General features: G+C 36.0%; 1 protein-coding gene across 1 annotated transcript in view; it reads left to right on the plus strand.

Moving 5' to 3' along the window:
- WDR70 (WD repeat domain 70) overlaps positions 1-17,008 on the plus strand; it is a 123,333-nt gene that overhangs the window by 54,882 nt on the left and 51,443 nt on the right. Inside the window, exon 10 of the mRNA XM_071731798.1 lies at positions 6,366-6,540. Coding sequence (XP_071587899.1) covers positions 6,366-6,540 — 175 coding nt within the window. The remainder of the gene's footprint in view (positions 1-6,365; positions 6,541-17,008) is intronic.

Here is a 17,008-nt window from a genome sequence, read left to right on the forward strand (position 1 = left end):
TCCTACCTTTTAAAATCTACTCATTTTCAACTCCAGGAAAACAATAACATTTCTCTCCATGTGGAGAACATAACTGATAAGGGAGCATAAGTCCCGTTAGTTTTCAATTTCAGAAATATTAAGGTTTAAAGCTATTTGGTCCACTAACCAGTGGACAAAATTCAGAAAGGAATAAAAGACCTTCTTCAGTAACAGCAATATTATTATGTGAGCAGACTATGGTGACAAATATATGAAAAAATGATGCTCCAGTGTGGTTATCCAGACAGATACGGAACTGTATCATGACTCTTTGGAGACCTGAAGCTAAAAACATATTTCTTCTCTACATAAGATGCTGTCTTCCTTTCTGAATTTTTGGAAGGAGGAGGAAAGTGTCTTACACTTTGGTATATATTCCAGAGTATATGATAGATACATAAATATCTTTTTACTTATTTGCTGCGGTTTGACCTGGTCTTTGTAAGCCTCTTGTAAGTTATGGAGATTGTACTACAACACAGGACGTTTGTCAATTCATCTATAAATACACAATAAAACTCACTTTGAAAATTTTCTGTGACCAAAGGGCAGCTGTACAGCTGAACCAAACTTTGCATGATTTAGGACAAATCCTATAATTTTGAATATCAAAGTACATTTAAGACTTATGATTGCTCTCTTTTGTCACTTATCTGTGTTAGGTTGTGGTTCATTGCTAAAGAAACTGCAGAAAAGTGGCTATGAGTGAGATCTAAGGTAACAGTAAAAATGGTTCAAACTAATTGCCATGCACATGGGATCAGCTGAGGTGTCGCATCAGAGATCTTTAAATTGCTTGTCTGTTTTAATTTAATTTCAGTTTATTTTTCACTGGTTTAATGGAGTGTTCTGCTGAGTGTTTGTTCCAGTCTAAATTATTTATTGGAGTGAAGAAGAACTTGAGATCCAAATGAGCCTTAACTGCTTTATAGCCATGACTAATCAGCTTTTTAAAAAGCATCCTGTTTTCCTGGTGATTTACTGTTCGTGCTTTTGCAGTATCATGCAACAGTGCTCTTGAGTCATTTCGGTTCATGCTGGTGACAGTAACTTGAACTGTCAAGTTGTTCTTTACCAGGAATCTTACACTTTGATCTTAATCAGATGTACCCCATAGGAAGATTGATTATATCACACTCTTATCTGTATGAAGGGGGAGATGAGATCTCAGTTCGTTGCCTTCTTGCCCCATTTGGAAAATAACGCAAAGCTGTGCCTTTATTCAGGTCCTGACATAGTTACAATTTTTACTTACACTGCATGTGATATTTCTTATATTCTGGTTTAAATTACTTTAACTCTGTTCTGATGCTGGGATTAGGTGGCTTACTTAGAAGCTTTTCTGCCAAACAAATATGGAAAGTTTCTGTGGATTACTCCATCTGCTTGTGTGTCCAGAATTTTTCATTATGTGGCAGGTGGTTAAACCTTCATTGGGTCCCACGTGGTCGACAGAAGATTACCTGGTGAAAGAGGGCAAAGAGAATAATGAAAAGGGTTTTTTCTGACATACCTGTGTACCACCATATACACCAAGGTCGTCTTAACAGATCCTTTCAGCTGTTTCTTATCTATTTTCCTTACATATTTTGCTTTAGGTATTTTTCAACGTATTGATTTCTTTGGATAGGTAAGGCTGTTTGTATCATAAAAAAGTAGAGAAAAATCTTGAAGATCCATTACATTTTTATGAAGCAGAATAATTTAAGTTTTAAAAATGTGTTTCACAGAATTGGTAAAGATGACTTGTAATTCTGTGTTCTGCTGATAAACTCCATTGCAGAAGCATTTGTGAGAGCTTTCTAAGGTAGCATTTTTGGGTAATTTTTTATTACAAAGGTAGACATTATAGTATGTTACAAAGGCAGGCATTACAATACAGTTACTACATGTGCAGCGTTAAGCTTGATCTGTATATTTAGCAATAATGTATTTTTTTGCTTTTTCATATTTCAAGTGCAACAAGAATAGAATCATGTATTTATACTATATTAAATTTCAATAACATTCAGTATTGCACAAGAGAGTTTTGTGGTCCAGTAGAAACAGAGGACATAGGACAGGCATAGAGGCTTAGTGAAATTAGACAGGCCAGTCTTAATATTTGAATTAGTTCATTCCTTGAATTTCAGGAAGTTATATTAGATTGGCCAGTGGCATTCTGAATCGGGACTTAGAAAAATTTTCTGTGCTTGCAGGTTAGGAAATGCAGCTACAGAAATACATTTTTGTGCCATACAGCAGCATTGTTAATAATTAATTTTATTAGAAAAACTGATTTAGTAGTAACATGTTTAGAAAAAAAGGGGAAAAAATGTGGGGAAAAATAAAATATGCCCCTCTTCCCCTGCATCCCTCCCTCAGACCTCAACCCTCAGTAATTAGATTAGTTGTTTATTATGGGTCATTTAACTTCTCAGTGGTCAGGAAAATATCCACATTACCTTTCCAGAAGAACATTCCCATCCTTTTCTCAGTTGCTTTGAAATACACTTGGCAAACAGAAGAACTTTACAAAATCTGTTTTGCAGATGTGGAAATCACCATTTAAAAAAGTTAAATTTAAACTTGTATATGTAGAACCTTTTTCATGGAAGTTTTCTTTGAAAATTAATTTTCAAAAGAGAAATTAAATATGTGTACTTTACTATCCATATAATTCAATATACTAACATTTTGTATGATGAAAGAGTGAAATTATATGTCACTGTGTTGTTTTTACTAAAGAACAAACTTTCATTAAATGTAGTTTGTTTTCAGTTGGAAAAAAGCCTCATTCAGGAAATGTTTCCCTTTTGTTTTCAGTAAAGTTCAAAAATATCTTGGGTATACCTAAAACCAGATAAATATTAGTATTATTCTTCTGCTAAATGCTGCAACAAAGAGTCTAGGACAGTGCTAATTCTTGCATTCTACATTTATTTAGGCCTAAGAAGATACTCTTAGTGGGAGACTTTTTCTGCCCAAGATGAGTCTCCTGAACCTGATGTAACTGATCCAGGGGCAATTTTTAAAAATCTATTTGAACACAAACAACATTAGATAGGTCTCAGTGTAGTTTAGGAAGTAAAAATGAGACTTCGGTAGTGCAATCTCAGTTTTTTGGTATGTCTGAGGAGGAGGAAGAATCATTAAATGGTACAAAATGTTCTATGACAAAAAAAGAGGGCATAGTTCCAGATCTTGCTCTCTGAGTTAACTCTGATGTGGTGTGGTGACTGAGGGTCAGTAGCTGAAGGGGAGTGTAAATACGGGAGCAGCCTTAGCATTTGTTTGCTGTGCTGGCAGTTTAAAGGTGTTTTCTGAAGGTAAAATGTTTGGCTTTCCATGTTTCCTTTTTTGTTTATCCCCTTTCCTTCTGTCTAGGATGGGAGGAGTTAAATATTGTGAGGGAAAGGGACTGGAAAACAGGTTCAAGTGGGTTTAAAGTGTAAAGAGAGGGTGGGGGTGGGGAGGACTCATCAAGGTTCATGCTGAAAGAAGAGACAGGATGCTCAGATAGTTATTGATGGAGCATGGGGTGTAAAAGGGGAATGTCAGACCAAATTAGTCTATGTCCTACTCAGACTTCAAGTAGGGTGGTGAAAGTATCTCTCTGGAGGTACTTCAACAATCCCTGTTTCTAGTCCATCACTGGTCTGACGGAAAATACAAAACATACATAGTCTGTAGATGACTACTAATGTTTTGACTGGCGATTCAGTCAGAAGCTGTGGGCTGATCAGTTCATGTGGTAAGCTGAGATTTCATCTGTGGTATGATGATATACATTTGCAATACAATGTCCATGTTTAAATGGGAAATGTTTCCATAAAGACTAATAATACTTAAAACATCTGACATGAAAAAAGACATTAAAGAGCTTATTCTTAGCTCAAGTGTTAAGGGCTTTCTGGGGATGATTGATAAATTTTAAAGTAATATACAGATGATTTCTTATATTTATTTTATTGTAGTAGAAAAGCTTAATAGATGAAATAGCAACAGGGCAACAGTAAGCACACATTCAGTGTGGGTACATTAAGAAAACATTTGAGAAGCATTAAACATGACTACAGGCTATGTTGGCTCTTTTAACAGGGCATGTAACTCATAAGTGAGGGAATGTGGCCAACTGTTTGCAGCAGAAACAGCAGCTCAGAAAACTTGGAATTATTTGTCTGACCTGCTGATATTACAGATGATTTAGGGCTCTTTTTAAATTTAAAACTGTGTTAAAAGCGATAGACCTGTACAAGTATTTCATCTTTCTTTACAGTTGAAAGGTAATATGAGTAATAACATTTGAATATGCTCTGTAGTGATAGTGATAGAGGTCTTCGCAGAATTTAGAGCCCTAAAAAGAGGGGACCGGAATTAAAAAAAAAAATCTCTCTTTGCAAGCAGAAATTAATAATTAGGGTGGTGGATTCTCAGAGATTGTTTCTGGAATTGAGCTGAGATGCTTGCAAGGTATTTTAGATAAAAAGGCAAATGGGTGAGACTGTCTTTGGACTTCCCTGTACACAGACATGTTCTAGGTGCACTATCTGTGGAAGTGAGCATGCCAAGTCCTGGGAAACTTGTGCTGTAAGAGAGGAAGCTTTCCAGTGAGGAGATGGTCATCACAAGAAGAGGAAGAAAAGCTGGGAGGTACAGGATATTAAAATGTGATTCTGGAAGGATCAAATATTATGAAGGACAGGGACTTGAAAAAGACACAAGTTTTGAGTAAAAATCAGAATATGAGAAAGTGTCAGTGTACCTGTTGAAAGGTAGGAGACTAAGGCAGTTATTAACAACACATGGAGAGAGAAGGGAATCACAGAATCACATAATGATTGAGGATGCAGGTGACCTCTGAAGTTCCTCAATCCAACCATCCTGTTCAAAGAAGCATCACCTAGGCACCTAGCACATGGCCTTGTCCAAACAGGTTATGAATAACTCCAATAACCTTGCAGGGCAACTTGCTCCATGTAGCAGCATGGATTTTTTTAAGTGACTCCAGATAATGTATCATAATCTGATGTTTCACTGAAATAAAAACAAAAAAAACAAGGACCAAACCAACCATCAGAACACCTGAATGTCTTTTTCTAGAGCTCCAAATAGAGCAGTGAGGTGATGACTTACACATAGGAGATTAGAATGCTTTTGAAAATCAGACTAATCTTGACTTCGTAATGGACAGATGGAGTTTCACTCTACTTCAGTTATTGACTTCTCATTACTATCATTAAATGTGTGATTACATATAACTTTTATGAGATATTTCCAGCTTTTCTTGTCTGTTTTATCTTACAAATATATGTGTGTCATCTCTATAGGCTGTCTAGTCATGTAGCTATGTTGTAAGTTTATAATGTTAGGCTGCGGTCTTGCTGGAGAGATGGCAGCCTTAGCTAAACAGTTGTTTGCTTTACTAGAGAGCGGTGAATTATATGCTTTTGGATCACAGGCAGTGTTTGTATAGTCAAATGAGGTTGTCCTGAGAATTTAATAATTTTTTTTCTTTCTAAATTAATGTTCTTCCTCCCTTTGCCAAATCCTGAAACATTTCTGCATCAGATGCCAGATGAATTTGAATTTTTATCTGGAAAGAACTCAACTAGAGGAGACATTTGTGTCCAAGACAGTTTAAATAGAGTCCACCTGTATCTTTAGTTCAGTTTGATTTGATATATTTAGTTCACTTGCATTTGGATGTTCATGTGTATCTAGGAAACACTGAAGATCTAGGCAGATATTATTTTTCTGTTAAAAAGGATGTATTTATTTTGCTAATAATGTGGGAAAACTCAGCTTGAAAAAACAAGATTACATAATGAACTTTTGCATCTTTAAAATAGAGTCTTAACAGCTAGTCTGCAATACTGTGAGCTAATAGCAGGTTTGTCTGTTGTCATCTCAGAACAATTAAGAAAAACTGTTTATTTGTTGACTTTGTGTAAGCATTCATGCATTTCCTGAACTCTTCATTCTTGTAATAGATTGACTACTTTTGTCTTCCCGATTTCCAGTGTCAGTGGAGGCTGTGTTGTACCTGTATATTAACCTCTGGTTGGTTGTCCAGTTGTAAATAGTTGTACATATTTATACAAGAGCTTAGGAAGATCTAGGTTTTTTGTTGGTGTTTTTGTTTTTTTTCTTTTAACCTTCACATGCATGTTAGTGAAGGTTTCATACTTCGAAATTTACCACATTAGTTTCATGACTGCCATACAGTATCTTATATGCTGACAGATTGCAATACAGCAATATTTTCTGCCATATCTGCTGAAAAAGGTGTTTGATTATATCATAATTATTTATATGTGTTAACTCTATATATAAAGCACCTCTTTATCCAAATCTTTTTCCAGAACGGTGAGAACATGGGATGTTAACAATGAAAAAAAGCACAAAAGTGTATTTAAACCACGATCAATTCAAGGTAAACGGGTGATTCCTACAACTTGCACGTACAGCAGAGATGGTAAACTTATTGCAGCTGGCTGTCAAGATGGCTCCATCCAGATCTGGGATAGGAATATGACTGTAAGTGTATTATTTGAAATAATATATGCATTTATTATGTGAAGTACTGAATGTTGAAGCAGATAAAATCAATTTTGGTACTTTTATACTTAACGTGATATTTTCTTTCCCCCTTGCCAAACTTCATAACTCATAGGCAAAATATAGTATTTCTTCTCCCTCTCTACAGCTGATCATTCAGTGTGGTGCTATTCTGCTCAAAACACAGAGGAACTCTTGGGCATCTGTTTCTTTTTCTAAAACAAAGTTGACTGCATACCTATAATTAGAATATTTTTCATTTAAGAAGTTATTCTCATAGAAAAGTGTAATTTCTTGTTGATTCTTATGTAACTAAAACCATATACTTCTGTATTTTGTTTGAGATATTGAATACATTAAGCAGTAACTCATAAAGCTACATTAGGAAATCACTTACTCCTCCAGACAATAGGCAGAGGGGAACATTATCCATATGGTTGAGGATAAGGGTAATGCTGCACATAAAGTGCCAAATGGTGTTACATTGCCAGTCTGTAAAAATTAACACAGACAAGTTTGAACAATTTATGCAATGCGGACAGGAAGAGTCGCAATGGGAACTATGCCAAAATCTTTAAATCAGTGGTCCTTGTTGCTTTGTGTAGTAGAGTGTTCAAATCAGTCCAGTTCCTAGAGCTGAATTTTTCAATGTTGAGTGCAAGTTCACCAGGCAAAGCCTTACAGGTTTTTTAATTAATCATCTTAATAATCATCCATATCTCAGCGTTGGAGTTGTTCAGCATGGAGAAAAGAAAGCTTGAAGTGGCCTTTGTGTAGTACTTGAAGTGGCCTACAGGAAACCTGGGGAGGAACTTTTTACAAGGGCGTGGAGTGGTAGGATGAAGGAGAACTATTTTAAGTTGCAGGAGAATGGATTTAGATTACATATATGGAAGAAAGTCTTTTCTTTGAGGGTGGTGAGAAACATGCCCAGGTTGCCCAGGGAAGTTATGGATGCCCCATCCATGGAGGTGGTTAAGACCAGTTTGGATGGGGCTTGGAGCAACCTGATACAGTGGGAGGAGTCCCTGGCCACGCAAGGCAGCTAGAAGTGGATGATATATAAGGTCCCTTCCAATCCAAATCATTCTTTAATTCTGTGGTTTCATCCCCCTTCAGTGGGATGTGTAATTATGGCATGCGTAGGATAAAAAAATAAGGTAATTTTTTTTTTTTTTTTTAAGTTTAAGCCAAACTAAGATTACAGAAGAAATAGGGTAGGGGGGGTAGGCTCATGAATCTTTGAAATTGATCCCAGTTCCAGTGGGATGGCTTTGGGGAAATAATACTGAACTAATACAGGTTACATTGGTCTGCTTAACTTCATCTTTAAAAACATTCGATTTTAAAAAGGAAAACAGCCAATTTAGGGAATGTTTTACAAAGTTTGAATAAAACTTGATTGTTGAGGGCAAGAGGAAATGTATAGAAATAAAAGGAAAAGAAAGCCCATTGATCATATTCAGAGTACAGCCTGTATTTTGGGATTGCCATCTATTTTTATTTCTGTTTTTATTTCCACTATAAACCCAGTAAAACTTCCTAATGGCATGCAGCTTGAGAATTCATCCTAAGTGTAAACTTGCTCTAACAGAATAATAAATTTTTCAGAGACTGGCTTTCATCACCTGTGTATGTTGTTTATTTTAACATATACAATACTGAAATACTAAGCTTTCTAGTGTAGTTTTAACAATAGCGCTTTTGGTAGTCTGCTTTTTCGTGTGCTTTTCCTTTTGAACTTTTGTGTGTCTGTAAGATGACATATTGCAATGCTGATTGAGTGCAGTTTAAGGTGATTATGAATAATTTAAAGATATATCCTGTGCATCTTGTGCTATTTCCAACTAGTGACCCCTGTATAACAATGTAAGAGTAAAGTGATTTCCTAGTGGAAGTTAAGTTGGTAGTGTCCTTGGATTTGTGTTTCTAAACCTAAAGAGATTTTGTCCTTGCTTTTATTGGTGTCCTTAAAAACATGCAAGATTTTTGTTTAAAGGAGCAGTGTGAATTTTTTTTTCAGTGGCATTTTTACCTGAAACTGCTGGTGACGTCTGGAAATACTTGTATATGGTTAAAATCAATCAGGCATTTCAAAGACATCTTCATGAAATTTAAAAAAAAAAAAAAAATTAAAATGTCTTAATCTTATTTTCAGGGGTTGGTGAGGGATAAAGATAAAATATTAAAAAGGAACATTTGTTAAAACTGGGAGGATGGGGTTAATTTCTGCACTGCAATGATAATAGCACTTTTGTGGCTGACAGGATGCCGAGTTGCTTCCAAAGGTGAGCAAGAAAATGTCAAGAAAAAGTGGTGCAGTCTTGGGGGTATAAACTGTAGGTGACACAGGAAAATAGGTAAAGCTGTGGAGAATCAAGACATGAGGGTCAATCTCCTTGAAGAAATATATAATAGAAATGTTAACTTCTGTTTTTTGCAAGGAAAAAAAAAATAAATTCCCATCCAGCAAGTACAATCTGACTTTGTTGAAATAAGTGTAAAACTGTATACACAGATTTGCTGCACAGCTCTGTTTCAAGTCAAAATTAAGGCAGCATTTGTGTTTACCTTGAGAAGGCTCTATTGAGTCTGTAACAAGAATCACTAGTGTTTGAAAGCAGAAAATTGTTGCTCTAATTTTTTATACTTGATAAAGTTAGGAATGATTCTGGCATTATTCTAGACTATGAATTTGGCACGTATGCTTCAGGAAGGAGGACAGATTCAGGAAGGTGTTTAAAGTTAACTATAACTTAGTTGACTGTGTCGCTGTGCCAGCGATGGTCTGATAAAAGCCTGTTTTGAGAGTTTGAATTAATTTTTGTGTTTAAGCGAAAATATAAATGACATTTCAACCTTGGTGTTCACTGTTCCTGCTTGCGACAGCAACAGCACAACTAAAAGTAGGAAGGTTTTCCTACCAGATAGTATGGCTCCCGCTCTGTACTGTCTGTAGTGCCTGTTAGACTAATGTCTGTGAAGATTTTTAGACACATTTATTTTTGAGAGGAGTAAAAACTCCTGTCAAACATAAAGCCCACTTCAGAGACAGGGAGGTTTCTCTTTGCTTCAGTGAAAACATACAGCCCTGACTTTTCCACAGGAGAAGGGTCATAAAAAGGGCAGTACCCAGGGGCAGATGTGGATACCCTGATAATGCCCTTCCCTGCAGCAGAAGGGGAGGTTCATGAGAGGCAGACAGTGCTGCAGTGCTGGTCAGAAACCACTCAGGTGGATCACAAAGACAACACCACTTTACAGGGTGGCAGAAGCTCCCTGAAGAACCACCCAGAAATCTTCTTTGCCACCGTAGTCAGAGCTTCTGACTACTAGTTACGGGTTCATTATCCTCTGCTCCTTTGGTATGGTAACTTTGCACCTGTCTTCAGGAATCCTACTGCTGTGTATATTAAAGAGTAAACATTAAAAATCAACCTGGGTGGCATCTCCATCACCACTGTGGCATAACTTGTGTTTGCTGCTCTAAAGTGCAGAACTTAGTCACAGCATTCAGGACCAACTAATTCTTTGACTTTTTTAAATTTAGAAAGAAACAAGACCTTTTATATCCCATGTTTTATCATCCCTTCTGATTTCAAAATTAGGGTCATGAGTTAGTTGGGTTTTTTCAGGCCACTTAGAGCCATCTCAGTATCTACTTTTGAAAAATTATATTGTGTCAGTATTCTGTTGTGTGAGCCATTCCCTTCTTTAGTTCTGACTAGTAATGCACACCATGAGTGTTTCTTTCAGTTTTCTGCTTCCACTGCTTTTTGGTGCAATTCCAAATCTTCCAACTGTATTTAGTGAGAGTAAAACCAGTTTTGGAACTTTTGGAAGAAGGCTTTTTTGTCTTCATGACACTAACATTGGTAACTTGCTAATGCTGAAGCTAGCCAAATGCATTCCAGCTCTGCCTTGCCTTTCTCCAGACTTCCTCAGCATGGTCATGATCCATTATAATCACCTGGCTCAGAAATCTGTCATAAATCTGTATTATTTTCTCACGTGTGTTATTTTGTCAGTGCATGGTTTTTCTTTAAGGTTCACGTACATATGTGTTTACAGTGCACATTAGCAGTACAATCTGTCAGCTTGTTTGAAATATTATGAACATTGTCAGCTTGGCTTAAAATAACAGCTTCAAAGGACATAAAATATAACTTCCTTCAAACTTCCAATGAATAGTGGAAACAACGGTGTGAAATAGTCAATCGTAACATAAAACACATTAGTACTCTCTCAGTTTTCTGAGATATAGAGAGTGTCTGGGAAATATGGAGAGTTGGAGAGCATTAGTGGTCACAATAAGACAGGACCCTAAAAATTACTGAATCACTGGGCAGTGTGGTAAAACTGCCCTGAACCTGCAGTTCAGATCCTCATCTTGCCTGTGTTTGCTCATTCAGAGCTTTTTGCAAGACCATACTGCTGAATGAATGGATCCATGGAGCTAATGCCGTGCTTCAGGCATTTGCTGCTCAGAAGTGAGCATCTACTATTGAACTGCTGATCTACAGCTTTGCTAGTGTTTTCCTTTTTTCTGGCTTTAAAACTTTATCTGATTTTAAATTGCTGGAATAATTTATGTAACTTTGTCAGTTTAAAAATATTTACCTAAAGCTCAAAATTATTTCAGAGGACTTAAAATGTACAATATATAATAACATCCAACACTGTACTGATACACTGCCTACATCAGTATCCCCCAAAATGGTGTGATCAAGCGGTAATCCCAGTAACCTCTTTTCCACATGCTGCCTGTAAGCCACCTTATCCTCAAAATGTATGTAAGGGGAACAAAAGTGTGATGCCACAGTATGTACTGAAGTTAAACAGATCTAAGGCCTGTACCTTTTAATTACAAATACTCATGTTAAAAGTATTTTTAAAATAATTACATGACTTACAGATGTAAGATAAATACATTCCTCTCTTTAGTGATTGTTTCCTTTGAAAGGCTTTTTGTAAGCTTAAGTTTTGTGGTGAGCAGTATGAAGTTTTAAGGTAGACTATTCAGAGAAAAAAGGTTTTACAAGCACTGGAGGCATTTTGAAGAAATACTATATAACTAGTACCACAAATTTAGGTAATGCAAAAATACCATGTAAATGCAAAAATACCATGTTACTTTTTAAATTTTTTTTTTTTTCCTAAATAGGACTCTTTTGCTTCTGAGTAGAGATACAAGCCCAGGTTTTATTTGGAAATTTTTTTGGTAATCCTTTTTTTGCTGTCCTTGATGGATTTTACAGCTGATGCTGCCAAAGCAGAGTAATAAGATCTGAGACTTGCTGTAGATATTTTCTGCAGAACTTGAAGTTTATACCCATGCATTGGTAGGATCAGATTGTTGGATCTTTGCACTGCTGAGGGTTGCTTTCTGCATGGAGATGCAGAAGATGTAGCTCTGGGTAGTAGGTTCTTGAAATGTATGTCTTACGTCTGTCTACTAAAAAGCTTTACTAGGTGTGCATATGCTGTTGTAGATACAGCTCTACCAGATAACTATCATAGTGTATCTTTGGCATCTGCTTCGTCACAGCATTTAAGGATTATGCTCTCTTCACACCAACTAGATTTTATTAATTTTTTGGCCATGGAATATTTACTTGTCTATTTGGGTATTTGGTTTTGGTTTTTCTTATATAGAACTTTGGGTTAATACTGATGTCTTCAAAGCACTGAAATTATTTCAGTGACAATTTACAGAGACAATTTACAATTACTATTCTTAAATTTGCTGAATATTACTACTAGAGCTAACCAGCAGACAAATCTTCCAATTTCCCCTAAGTTTGTAACATGCTTCATGCTTTGAAAAGGGCAGCCTGGCTACATCTGGAAATTTCTTGTGTAAATACAAGATGAAAGATATCCAAATATACTATGTTCCCCTTTCAAACTTAAGGTAAGTTTTCCATATCCATAATATTCCACCCTTTCATTCCATATGTATATGTGCCAGACGTCTGCTCCAGAAACTGGAAATCACACACAGGCTTGCAAGCAGCAAATATTAACAGATTCATATATTACTTCTTTTTGTATACGTCTGGTTTAGCCAGTACATCACTGTCTATACCCTGAAGAAAGCTGCAGTAAAGAATCTGACAATCATATGCTAAGATAAAATGTGCCCTGCTGTATTTCTAAGTGCATTTCTCTCTGGTGTGATAAACATTTATAGTTAAGAACTATCTAAATGTTTGCACTATCTAATATAGTGATGAAAGGCAATTCTAAATCTTAAAGACTGTCTCACCCCAGTGAAAATAGCATAAAGGATTTTACTTTGGAATCATGTATGGTTAAAGGAAAAAGGCTTATCCCACAAGGATTATATATCTTTCTTTGCTACAAAAATAGCAGAAGAGCTTACAGAAATAATTTCACAATGACAATTTGAGACAAAGAGAGTAGGCTTATAGCAACATGATTGGCTTTAGTAATATCATACTGTTAGATTACTAGTGTAGAATGAATGATGTTAAAGAACTAGAAAGGTGAAATAATGAAAAAGAGTGAAACAGAAGAGCCTTCTTAGCCTTCTTGATCTAGCTTTGCTATTTTAGACAAAATTTCTAGGGGCAAAAAATGAAAAGTACAGATTCTACATTTTGTTCTAACAAGAAGTGAGCTCCAGAGTAGTCAGGAAAATGGCCTTTAAATGACCTTTGCTTAAGCAAGCTGAACACTTCATTAGTTTACAAGCAAAGAGAGTTTGTAAATAAAAAAAAAAATTTAAAAAAAAAAGTGCTTGATGTGTATATTAGGAAGCTAATTTTGCCTCCAAATGTTTCTCATTGTGGTTCATAGTACGTCACCATTTCTTTAAGGTAGTGAGGAGACAGATGTACAGCAGGTTTATTCAGTGAATTTTGTAAAAGCAATTAACAGTATATTTCTGCAATTCTTGGTCATTATTTTACTGAAGAAGCCTAAAACTCCGTATTTAAAATAGTTCTGAAAGGAAAGCTGTTACAGCTTGATGAAGTGGATTTATTTCAAAACAAAACAGTTAGGAAATAATAATTTCTGATCTTTGGAACATACTGAATGAGGATTTGGAACTTCTTGTCTGCATATGCTTCATCTGTCTCTTGGGTTAATTTATGGGCTTTTAGTCTCCTTCCAGCTTCATATTTGGATATATCTCTTGCAGGGTTCATTTTTCTCATCAATTCATTACTTTTACAAAGGTTTCTTTTTTGGGGGTATTCATAAAGGGTAATGTGAAGTTTAGAAAACAGTCTACCAAGAACTAGCTGAGTTTGGTTTCTAGGTTTGGGTTTTGTTACTAAAAAAGAAGATTAAAGGGTTTTGTTTACAATGAAATAGTTATTTCAGACAATGAAAAATATCTAAAATAATGATTGGGAATTTTTAAACTTTTGAAGTGTAATTTGTATTTCCTTCCTCGATTCTTCTCAATTCTTACTATAGAAAACTTTTATTTTCCTTCTTATTTTAAATACCATAAAATTCTGGTTTTTTTCGGACATCTTAACATAGCAGATGGTTAAGAAGAGTTGTGGGATTTTCATGTATGCCATTGTCACTGGCCTAGGAAACCCATACTTTAATGTTGTACTGTGCTTGTGCATAGTCTTTTCCAACTATATAATTAAGAGAAAACAAACTTACCAATGAGAAACAGGAAATTATTTTAATTTTTTTTTACTTCAATAGAATAAGGGAGTGATTTGTTTTGAAACAGGCTCAGTTTTACGACATTAAGAAGTATATGTTTTAAATGTGCTTAAATAGTTGGACTTAATACAGTATGGACTGCTCTCAATTTCTAAAGAACACCTTGTAAATCTAGTTAACTTTAATTAAAAAATATGCATGGCATTTGAAGGAAATTTATAATAAGATCATAAAAGAAAGAAGTAATTTTTTGTGTCCATCATTATCCATGAGAAGATAAACTCCACAACTATAGCATCTCTTGGCAGCAGGTATAGACTAAACCAGTCATATGAAATGAAAAGTATTTGTAGCAATACTACATTTTTTGTAAGACAGTCTTCAGTGAGCAAATTTCTTTCAAATTCGGGTAAAAACCTAGTTGAATATATATTTGGCGAGTGAGTACATATTTCACTTTCCAGTGAAAAATATTTTATAAGAAAGGGGTTTTTTTAGTGATATCTCTTTTTCCTGAAGTTTGTTTTCAGCAGATGTTGGTGCTAAACAGTTAGCAGAGAAGGTGGTGAAATAGGTGGAGCGTTATCCAGCTGTGTTTTATTTAATGTATGACTGCAGTGATACTACACAGACTGAAATCAGATACATCCATGGAACAGCTGCCTTCCTCAGACCAAGTTCTGATGAATTTCTCATGGGATGGAGAACTAGATTTGGAGTAGGATAAGAGATTACCTATATATTTCATACATTATTCATAAATATACATACAGGGTGTCTCTTTGTCTTTTAAGTATGCCCACAAACTTACTGAATATCTAGTTTAATAGAATTTCTGAATGTTTTTAATCATTCTAAGCTCTAGTAATTTAAACAAGATACTCTTAAGAGAAATCAAGGTATGGAATTTTCATTCAGGTTAGGTAATCCATGGAGATTTTTAAAAATGCCTTTATAGTTACTATTACCTGATTTACCATGTTTATGTATCCCTTTTGGATTTGTCTTGGTTTTCTGCAATTGCTATGTGACCAAAGCAGTTACCTGTAATCAGCACTAAAAATGTACACTTAATGTTTGTTGTAATGCATTTTATTAAGGATGGAATAAGATGTCCAAATTAGAAACTACTGTGCTAGTTTGCATACAAAGAGTGAAATATTCTGGAAAAATCCAATTAATTGTACGACCATGGACCATGTTTTTTAATGGACACTAAGCTCCTGATAAATTTATCTGCTGTGGTCAGCGTATACTCTATAAGAGCATATAAATAGCACTGTATCCTAACTCCCTGCTCCCTAGCCTGTTTCATTGTCCTCACCACTGTGCAGGTCTGTGGTCTCGTTTGGGGAGCAGATTGAGCCCAAGACCTGCAAGCAAGCTTCATCTTGTGGAGAACACCAGAGAATAGTGTTGTCACCTTTATAGAGGCTGTTCCACCAGGGTGTGCAAAAGCACAGCGAGTACAGGTAGAGTGTTCCTGCCTTTGTAGCAAGGGCTTATATTCAAGACTGCCTTCAAGAGTTTGAGTGATTTTTTTGGAACTGGGGCACCTGTTCCAGTGAGCAGAAAGCATTGCATTGCCAGCTGTTGGCATGTCACTTATTACTAATATAATTAATTACTAATATAATTAACCAAATACCTGGTTGATTTTGATATTTGATGTGTGAAAGTGTGGTGCTGAACTGAGTAGGAGTTGACAAGGATGTAGGAATATTTTCTGCAGTCCAGACAGGTCACTGTTTTTTCATGGCTATTGCACTGAGGTTGGAGGGCAAGGCAGAACTGCACTGATCTGTGCTGCTGTCTGTGTGTTTAAAGCAAATTTCATCTTTGATTGTTCTCCTTATGAAGCAAATATGGTTGTGTCAGATTCCTTTGGTGTCAAGCTGTTAGGAGCTTTATAGCTACTAACAAAGGTAGGCAGTGTGCAAAATCAGTTACTAGTGATCCCCACTTTTTTTTGGTCATTTTAACACGATAGTTTACTGCACATCTATGTGTTATGAAAATGGGAATGGTAGCTTTGTTGGTTTTTACTTAGTTTTTCTTTATGTGAGAAAGTGCTTGAGGATTAAGTAAATGATTTTTAATTGCTGTTGTTGGAAGAATATATATTTAAGTCACTGGTAAAATACAGCTGTTAAAGAATTCAAAATTAAGTGACAGTGGGCCTGAAAAGTAAACTCATTCTCAAGGAAACAGAAAAGACATCAAAGTAGTAATGCCAGCAATGGGTTATTGATTAGATTTATTACAGTGGAATTTATAATTCATGACAGAAAGGATGTGACACATTGTGATGCATATAACAACACTTCTCTTTTTCTGGTGAAGTCCCCACTGACTGGAAGAGGGAAAATACAACCCCCATTTTCAAAAAGGGAAAGAAAGAAGGAGAGTCCAGGGAACTATAGGCTGGTCAGTCTCACCTCTGTGCCCAGCAAGATCATGGAACAGATCCTTCTGGAGGCATTTCTGAAGCAGAAGAATAATGAAGAGATGACTGGGTTTAGTCAGCACAGCTACAACGAGGCCAAATTGTGTCTGCAAAACCCTGTGGCCTTCTGTGAAAAGGTCACAACATGAATAGACAAGGGAAGAGCAACTGACATCATTTATCTTGACCTGAGCAAAGCCTTTAACACTGTCCTGCACGACATCCCGGTCTCCAAGCTGGTAAAACATGGGTTTGATGGATGGACCACTTGGTGGATTGAGAACTGTCTTGATGGCTGCACCCAAAGAGTGGCTGTCAGTGGGTGAATATCCAAGGGGAGGCCAG

The sequence above is a fragment of the Heliangelus exortis genome, chromosome Z, assembly GCF_036169615.1.
Source record: "Heliangelus exortis chromosome Z, bHelExo1.hap1, whole genome shotgun sequence".
Lineage (NCBI taxonomy): Eukaryota > Metazoa > Chordata > Aves > Apodiformes > Trochilidae > Heliangelus > Heliangelus exortis.